General features: G+C 41.6%; 1 protein-coding gene across 1 annotated transcript in view; it reads right to left on the bottom strand.

Annotated features, from left to right (window-relative positions):
- The window catches only part of TMEM184A (transmembrane protein 184A), a 28222-nt gene extending 18984 nt beyond the window's left edge, over window positions 1-9238 (bottom strand). The window contains exons 1-2 of the mRNA XM_044678874.1: window positions 8975-9238; window positions 1452-1617 (exon numbers count right to left, since the gene is read on the bottom strand). Of these exons, the coding sequence (XP_044534809.1) occupies window positions 1452-1617; window positions 8975-9238 (430 nt within the window). The remainder of the gene's footprint in view (window positions 1-1451; window positions 1618-8974) is intronic.
- Between the last annotated feature and the right edge of the window lie 714 nt (window positions 9239-9952).

Below are 9952 nucleotides of genomic sequence, written 5' to 3'. Positions count from 1 at the left end.
AGAGAGAGAGAGAGAGGAGAGAAGAGAGAAAGAGAGAGAGAGAGAGAGAGAGAGAGAGAGAGAGAGAGAGAGAGAGAGAGAGAGAGAGAGAGAGAGAGAGAGAGAAGGAGGGAGAGAGGGAGGGAGGGAAGGAGGGAATGTTATAGGGGGCAATGAGGTAACTTAATTGGTTGAGAGCCAAGTCTAGAGATGGGAGGTCCTAGCTTTAAATCTGGCCTCAGACACTTCCTACCTGGGTGACCCCAATGAGTTGCTTAATCCTCATTGCTCAGCCCTTACTGCTCTTCTGTCTTGGAACTGATACTTTGTATTGATTCTAAGACAGAAAGTAAGTGCTTAAAAATAACTAAATAAAAATAAAATGAATGTTATAAATGAATGAATGAATGAATGAATGAATGAATGAATGAATGAATGAATGAATGAATGAATGAATGAATGATGAGCTGGGGATCATCCTCCCCTCCAGATCATGTTGATTAAAGGAATTGGGAATGTTTAAACCTGAGGAATCTGGCTTTCCTCTAACGGAAAAGGCTTAGTACATGGCAGAGGGGATTAGACTCATTGTGCTTGGTCAGTCTCAGTGGGTTGACCTAGAAGGAACAGAAGATGAAGAGATATAAAGAGAGCCCATCCAAAATTAGAATGAAGGCTTCACTTCACCAGAGGTCTTCATTTGAAGTCATCTTTACCAGAGGCAGCTCAGAGAAGCAAAGAGTGTGGGATTTAGAGTTAGGAAGACTTGCATTTAAATTTGACCTTGGATACTTACGCCTGGTTGACCCTGGAGAAGTCATTTAACTACTGTTTGCCTCAGTTTCCTTAACTGTAAAATGGGCACAATATCAGCTGCCTCTAGGGGCCATTCTGAGAATCAAATGAGATAAGCATTTCTAAGGCATCTAGAACAGCATTATGGGAGTATGGAATAAATTTTTGTTTCCTTCTTTTGGGGTATGTTGCAGAGAGATTCTTGTTCACAGATGATTTGGACTAGGTAAGCACTTCCCTGCTCCTGGGCAAGCTTCTCATACCCCCTTGGAGGTATGCATTCCCCAAGCCTGGAACCCTTGTTCTATTTTTTTTTTTAAACCCTTAACTTCTGTGTATTGGCTCCTTGGTGGAAGAGTGGTAAGGGTGGGCAATGGGGGTCAAGTGACTTGCCCAGGGTCACACAGCTGGGAAGTCTGAGGCCAGATTTGAACCTAGGACCTCCTGTCTCTAGGCCTGGTTCTCAATCCACTGAGCTACCCAGCTGCCCCCCTTGTTCTGTTTTAAACATGGTTTATTTCTTCTTGTAAGCAAACAAAAAACCCTACTCCAGTATGGTGGGTGCCGGCTCCCCCATGAGGCTCTTACCAAACCCTCCTATTGGTTCTGAAGCATCTGTTTCCCCCGGGGAACCCCCAGGACCCCCAGCTCTTCTGCCCATCCCATCCCAGGCTCACCCTCATAGCAGTCCCGCACTGAGTTGAAATAGACGTAGTACTGGTGGCTTCCCAGGAGGAGGAGGCTGAGCCACGAGTCAAAGGCGTAAATGGGTACGATGAAAAGAAGGCGGATGATGTAGCGCTGCTCATTGGGCACCGTGTAGAACCTCAAGTGCAGGTAGATCTGATGGGAAGGGAAGAAGAGGGCATGTCGGGCTAGGTGGCACCCCCCCAGACCCCTCCTGCCGCCGGATGGCTCCTCTGCTTTCCATTTCTGTCAAGCTTTCCCATAGGGCAGCCCCCAAAACCTCATGGAGCACTCACTGCATGCTTAATGTTAGAAAACATCTTTATGCCCAGGAAAGATACCCTTTCTGCAACCCCAGGGCCACAGGAAAGGCACCTGGCTCACCAGTTCCACTTTGGCTTAAAGTATCATCTCCTTCCTCCAATGATCTTATACTCCTTTGAAAGGCATCCTAGTCAGAAGGGAAGAACCCTGGTTCTAGCGTTAGAGGACCTGGATTCAAATACCACTTGGACATTTCCTGCCTCCGTGTCAGTGGGCAAATCACTTAACCTCTCTGGGTCTCATTTTCCTTATCTGTAAAATGGAGGTGGAGTAAATGACCTCTAAGAGGTCCGCTCCAAAGCTCTGGTCTTTGCTTTGCCCCCATCATCCATGCTCACCTCTATTTTTTGGCGGGGGGGAGGGGAAGGAGGAAGGGAATAATAATTTATATGGTATCTACTATATAATTTGTTAAGTCCTTTGACTATTACAATATCCATTCTACACTGCTGGGGTTAGGGGCTGCACTCTCTCCATCCAGAAAGGCTATGTAAAAAATGTTTGGCCCTCCCTGCACAGCAGAGAAGACGTCTGAATTTTATCTTTTTCTTTTATGGGGTGTTTACAGCATCTCATTGCCAAATTTGAGTTAAGTATTTAGACATAGGCTAGATGAAGATTCAGTTAAGTAAAAATGCTGTATGAAAAAAGACATTTTAAAAATGTGAAATAAATGAAAATTTTATAAAAAATATTTGAGGCAAATGATTCCAAACATACTGCATGTATAACAAGAGATGTTAAAAACAAACAAACAACTTTAAAATTCCCCATTGGTACTCACCAATTTTAACTTTTTATTTATTTTCACTTTAAAAAAGAAATTGTGTCTATTTGTGGCATTAAAAGATAAAACATGTTGATATTATACAAAACTATACATATATTTTATGTACTCCTGAATTTCTAAACTTTTTCCTCTCTCATCTGCTGGCCTTTAAGGAAGATCATATGCTACTTCCACAAAAACTCCTCCAAAATTCCCACTTGATTTCTTAGGCCAAGTTGTGATTTGCAACGTGGAAGGGATGTCAGTATTTTCTCATCCCATCCTCACTACAATCCTAGGAGGTAGGTACTATTATTGTCCCCATTTTACAAATGAGGAAACTGAGGCAAAAAGTAATTTGTCCAGAGTCACACAGCTAGTTAACATTAGAGGCTGGATTTGAACTCAGGATTTCTCAACTCCAAGTCCAGCACTCTATCCACTATACTACCTAGCTACATCTATAGATTCATAATTCAAGGTTCAGGTCAAATGTCAACTTTTCCATAAGGCTTTTCCTGTTACCCTTCATTGTTAGGGCTCCTGCAAGTTACTTTATATTTACTTGAAATGTATTTTATATTAATCTCCTGATCTAGATCTATAGATATTTTATTATTATTTATAACATATTTATATCAATATATCAATATACTGATATATTGTGTTTTAGGTTTATTTTATATTTATATCAATATAGTAATATAATGGTGTAGAATAATATTTTTCATAATATATAGATATTTAAGTTATATTTATTTTCTGTTTCTATCAATATTGTACTATAATTACATAAAATATTATTTATCATTATAGATATTTACATGTTTATATACTGTTTATTTTATATTCATATCAATAGAGTAATATATAGATTACATAAAATATTTAGATATTTATGTTTATTTTATACTTATATCAATAGAGTAATATGATATAAATATTTATCATAATATATAGATGTTTATATTTTATATTTATATCAATAGAGTAATATAATGATATAGAATATTAGTAATTACATGTAGAGATATTTATATATCTATATTGTGTTTATGTCATATTTATATGAATATAATATATCAAATATTATTTATTATTACATAGAGAGCTGTTTATGTATCCTTATAGATATCTATGTCTCTTAAAGCTTTCTGAGGGGAAGTAATTTTTTAAGATCTTTATATCCCTGGGGATAGCACAGTTCTTGGCATTTATTAGATGCCAAATAAATGCTTAATGAATTGAATTGAATCACACCCTACCTTGTATTATAGGTATCTGTATATGTACCATATTGACCCTGAACCCCCATCCCACCACCTCATTTGAATTCACACTCCTTCCAGGTAAAGGACAAAGGACTGAGTAAAAGATAAAATATCTTCGTATTCCCGGTGACTTACAGTGTTTTTCGTCAATCCTCTACCTGTGGCCTTTCTTGATCCCCTGCTGATAGGGCTTTCCCACCAAAATTCCCTGATATCTCTCTGGAATAGATTTTGCATCCACTTCAACCTTAAATGTACATGCTGTCTTCCTGTTCGAATGTAAAATTTCTCAAGGGCAGGTTTTGTGTTTCATTTTGGTCTTTGCATTCCTAGCACCTGGCAGAGTGCCTGGCACACAGTAGGCACCTAATAAATATTTGCTGATTGAATGATTTATTAATAAGTGTCTGAGAATGGAATTGGATGAAAGCTCCCTTCTGCCCTTAAGTTTTTTTTGTTTTGTTTTGTTTTTACCTCTGGGAAGGGTAAATACACAAAGGCTTATCAGTCACTTTATAACTTTGACTTTCTAGGCTTCCAGGCCTTTTTTCTCAGGGAATCGACTTTTAAAAGAGAAAGGACAGCCAGAACAAGAGAATACTGAGTCTGCCGCCAACTCTCTACCCACCCTCCTGGATGCCAAGTTCCCTAATCAGTTTTCAGTCATACCAAAATGATATATGCTAAACAAAATTCACTAGATGATAGCCCAAATTGAGGACTAGCTGAAAGACCAGACCGAAAAAGATGCCATTTAATGACTCTTTGACTATTTGGAAGGAAGTCTCCAGTGGCATGTACCAAGAAATCTACACATGGCCCCGTGCTGCTCAATATTTTAAATTTTTTCCCTCTTTTTAAAATTAATATTTTATTTTCTTCCCAACTAAATGCAAAAATAATTTCCAATATTTGTTCCTCAAAACTCTGAGTTCCAGGGGACACTGTTGGTGGAATTGTGAATGGATCTAACCATTTTGGAGAGCAATCTGGAATTATGCCCAGAGAGTTATAAAATTGTGTATGCCCTCAAACTCAGCAACACCACTGTTAGGTCTGTTTCCCAAGGTGATTGGGGAGAAAGACAAAGAGCCTATATGTTCCAAAACATTTATAACAGCTTTCTTTGTGGTGGCAAAGAACTGGAAAGAGAAGGGATGCCCATCCACTGGGGAATGGCTGAATACATTGTGGCATATGACTGTGATGGGATGCTACTGGGCCACAAGAAATGATGAGCAGAGCCCAGGTGGGTAGTAAAGTGGATTAGAGGCTCATCCCTGGAATCAGGAGGACCTGGGTTCAAATTTGGCCTCAAGACACTTCCTAGCCATGTGTCCCTGGGCAAATCACTTAATCCCATTTGCCTAGCCCTGGCTCTTCTATGTTGGAGTTGTTACTAAGATAAAAGGGTAAGAGTTAAAAAAATGATAAGCAGATTAATTTTGTAAAAAACATGGAAACTCCTACTTGAAATTATGAAAAGTGAAATGAGTAGAACCAGGAGAGCATTATATACAGCAAGAGAAATAATGTTTGAAGAATAACCTGTGAATATCCATCTTCAGAGAAATAACTTACAAAGAGAAGCATGCAAGATAGAATTTATATATTACATTATGTATTTCTATATAATTGTACAAATATACTATTGAATTAAATTAAATATGAATTTAGTAATAAATTATATATTTGTGTTGATTGTATCTATAAACATAAATTTAAATATAAATTAAATATTTAAATTATATTTATGTATATATCCCTTACCGTCTGTCTGAAAATTAATACTGTGTATTGGCTCCAAGGCAGAAGAGAGGTAAGAGCTAGGCGATAGGGGTTAAGTGATTTGCCCAGGGTCACACAGCTTTGAACCCAGCAACTCCCATTTCTAGGCCTGACTCAATCTACTGAGCCACTGAGCTGCCCCTAATCTAATCCAATCTCATACATAGGTTATAGATTTAGAGCTGGAAAGGACCTTAAAGGACCTTCCCATTTTACAGATGATGAAACTGAGGACTAGGAAAGTTACATTTGAGGTTACATTTGAACCCATAACCTCCTGTCTCTAGGCCTGGCTCTTAATCCACTGGGTCACCCAGCTGCCCCCTAATACCTGAACTCTTTTTTAAAAAATTTCTTTAAAATTTAAATTTATTTAGAATATTTCCCCATGGTTACATGTTTCATGTTCCCTCCCTCCCCTCTTCCTTCCCCACTCCTGGGGCTGATAAGCAATTCCACTGGGTTATATGTAATACTTGAATTCTTAATCTGCCTCCTGCCTTCACTAGTGGTGCTTGGGAGATCACTCAACAACTCCTGAACCTTAGTTTACTCATCTAAAAAATGGAGATGATAATATTTCTATATCTTCTCTTCTGAGAGGATGTAACTCAACCTGCTTTGAAATATTCTTTATGATGAAAATACTCTCCACAGCTAAAGAAAGAACTGTTGGAGTCTGAAGACAGATCAAAGCATTCATCTTCCCCTATATTTCCCTCATGAGATTTATATTGTATATATGACCGGTGTCTTCTATCACAACATGAGTAATATGGAGATATGTATTTCATAACAGTACTTGTATAACCTATATCAGACAATTTACCACTTGGGGAGGGGTGGAAGGTAGGGAAGAAGAAAATCTGAATTCCAAAATATCAGAAAACAATTATCAAAATTTACTTCTTTGGGAGAATTGAAAAAATTTTTTTAAATAATTTTAATTAAATCGCTTTTAAGCCACTTAACCCCAATGGTAGTCCTTATGGCTCTTCTGCCTTGGAACCAAGACATATCATTGATTCTAAGATGGAAGATTTAAAAAAAGACACAGAAATGTTCTATATGTCTAAGAAATGAAAGAATCAGAGATGGAGTCAGAGCTCTGTTTCCAGGGGAACTCAGGGAGGGGCTCCCAAAACATGTCTGGGCTTCAGCGGCCACATCTGTTAAGGAGGGGCCTTCATTCCTGCCCTGTTTACTTCATAGGGATGCTCTGAAAGTGCTTTGAAGAGCTCCTGAAGCCGCAGAAATACAGGGGGTTAGATTATTTTCAGCTTCGAAGTGACTGGATGCCACATGATCAGACTCTTCCCTTTGCCCCATGGAAGGACAGGGAGGCGGGTGTCTCCAGCAGGAGCTAAAGGCTCCTTCCTTGTCAGTCAGCTTGCCTGGCACAGAGAGGACCTCCTCCTCTCTGTCCTCGGACCCGATGACCCATCTGTGCCTAGGGGAGGGGAAGCTAAGGAGGAGGGGCAGATGGCATCCTCCCCAGCACTCGGGCAAAGTCCTTCTCATGGAGTGCTATCACCCTGGTGGCAGCTGGAGCCTTCCCCCGTCCCTGTGGCACTCCTCCCACCCCCCAGCACAATACAGGGCTCAGATCCAGCAGCAGGTGCTCTGTGCTGGGCTCGCCTCATTTCCCTCATGCTCCTTGCTCCAGGGTTTCAGAGTCCCCCAAGCAGGTGGGAAGCAGGGAACAGAGATGCTCACAGACTCTCTTTCACAGGGTGGTAACCACCACCTGCATTTAAAGCCTCGCTCAGCACTCGGTCTATGCCTCTAATCTTTCAGTTAGAAAAAACTCATCCTTGAAATTTCCCCTCCTTTGAGACCTCAGGGAAGTTACTGGGAGTCTGTCCTCAGTTTCCTCATTTGTAACATTGTACTACTTACCTTACATGATTCTTTTTTTTCCTTAAACCCTTCACTTCTGTCTTGGAATCAATACTGTGTATTTGTTCCAAGGTGGAAGAGTGGAAAGGGCTAGGCAATGGGGGTTAAGTGGCTTTTCTAAGATCAAAGGGCTAGGCAATGTTTAATGTCAGATTTGAATCCAGAATTCCCCATCTCTAGGCTGGCTGGCTCTCAATCCACTGAGCCACCTAGCTGCCCCCTCAATATCTTTCAAGTACACTTCCTTCTCTCCTGTGACACTGCCACCCCTCTGGTTCAGGCCCTCAATCTCTCCAATAACCTGTTGGTGAGTCTGCCCACCTCTAGTCTCTTCCTTCCTAATCTATTGTCATTCAGCCACTAAAGCAAGTTTCCTCATTATGTCACCCTCCTCAAATTCCAATGGCTTTCCTATTGCCCCTAGGAGAAAAATCAGGATCCTCAGTTTGGCATTCAAAGCCTTTCATAACCTAACTCCTCCTACCTTTCTAGCCTTCCATCTTATACCCTGATATGTATCTTTAATCCAGTGCCTCAGGCCTCCAGGCTGTTCCAGACAAGACATTCCAGGCATTTTCTCTAGCTGTCCCCCATTCCGGAGATGCTCTCCTTCCTCCCCTCCAGCTACTAAAATCCCTGGCTTCCCTCAAGTCCCAACTCAAATCCCACCTTCTATAGGAAGCCTTCCCCAATCCCAATCCCTTCCAGTGCTTTCCTTCTTTTAATTATTTCCTATTTCTCCTGTACATAGTGTATATATTTGTTTGCTTGGTGTCTCACTGCCAAGTCCTTGAAGGCAAAGGTTGCCTCTTTTTATCCCCAGAGCTTGACTCAGTGACTGGCACATTGTAGGCACTTAATAAATGTTTATTGATTGACTGATTGATAAATCCTCCAGCTTCTCTCCTAAAATATATATTCCTAAGGAGTCTCACACATACACACACAGACACACAGACACACAGACACACAGACACACACACACACACACACACACACACACACACACACACACTGCCTTGCATAGAGTAGGGAATGAAAAACCTTTGTTGTCAGTAGGTGATATTATGGGGAAAATGCTGGTTATAGAGTCAGAATACCTAGGCACCTGGGTGACCCTGGATAAGTCACTTCATTTCTCTAAGCATTTTTTCCTATCTGTAAAATGAAAGGGTTTGTCTAGAAAACATCTAACATCCCTTCCAGCCCTAAACTATGGTTTTACAGTCCCAACCAGATGCTGATTCATTAAACCATCCAAGACTTGTCCTCTCTGCCCAAGGTTCAGTTTGGAGCTCAGGGGACAGATGTGGGGAACATCTGCTCATAGGCAGACGACTTCAGCTCTCCTGCTGGTGATTTACAGGAGATGAATGTAACCTAGAAGAGACATTTACCTGGAGGACTCTCATAAAGCACTTTCCAGGTCTGGGGAGCTCTGGAGAGACAGGGGGAAGCTTACCTGGTGGCAGGTAAGCACCAGGGCTGACCACACAAAGAATCCCGAGATGCCCCGGGCCAGGGGGGTGGTGAGGAAGAGTTGCTGGCTGCCCTGGGAGCTGTTCCAGGCTCTGCTGAGATGAGGCCCATCCCCGCTGGTGGGGAGGCCTGTGTCAGCATACGGGAGGATGCTGGTGGGAAGCAAGCCCTTGGCCATTTGGGAGGTCAGCATGGTACTTGCGATGGTTGAGTTCTCTTCGACAGGTAACCCAGTGTCATTGTCCATCTATGGAGGAAGGGAAGAGAACAGAGCTAAGGAAGGGTTTGGTGGCAGGAAGGAGGGGAGGAGCTGGAGAGAGGGAAGGGCACTGAATGTAGATTAGAAATCAAAGCTGGAAGTGAACTTGGGCCCCTGTCAGGGAAGATCAAGAGAAAAGTGAAGGCTAAGGGAGATGAATGCTAAAGAGAAAGGGAAGAGAGGGAAGGAACCAAAATCATTTCAGGGTGAATTCAATGGTTAATCAACAGCCCTGTCTAATCATTTCAGTTCAGTGGGAGTTAAGTGACTCGTCCAAAGTCACAAAACTAGGAAGTGTCTGATACCTGATTGGAACCCAGGTCCTCTCATCCCTAGGCCTGGATCTCTATCCACTGAACCAGCTAGCTGCCCCCAGTTCAGAACCTGAACTTGACTTCTGCTTAGGACCCTCTTGGAATCTGTCCAGGGCGCTCTGCAAGCCCTATTTTAGTTCAGATCTTGAACTTGAATTCTGCCTAGTCACAGACCCCTCTAGACACCCCCACCATCATTTCAGAAGCAAGATGAGCCAGAGAAACTAAAATTTGCATTCTTCTAGAGGACTCTGGGGCCCCAAACATCCCCAGGATCCAGTGATTGGCTCCTTGCTAAGGATTATGACTCTCTAATCTAGTTCCTCTTTATTTGGCAGTACAAAATCCTGGCCCTGCTCCCAAATGTTACTCTGGATCTGAACATTGA

This window comes from Gracilinanus agilis, chromosome 1 (assembly GCF_016433145.1).
Source record: "Gracilinanus agilis isolate LMUSP501 chromosome 1, AgileGrace, whole genome shotgun sequence".
Taxonomy (NCBI): Eukaryota; Metazoa; Chordata; class Mammalia; order Didelphimorphia; family Didelphidae; genus Gracilinanus; species Gracilinanus agilis.
This window is presented reverse-complemented; position numbering and strand designations above follow the sequence as displayed.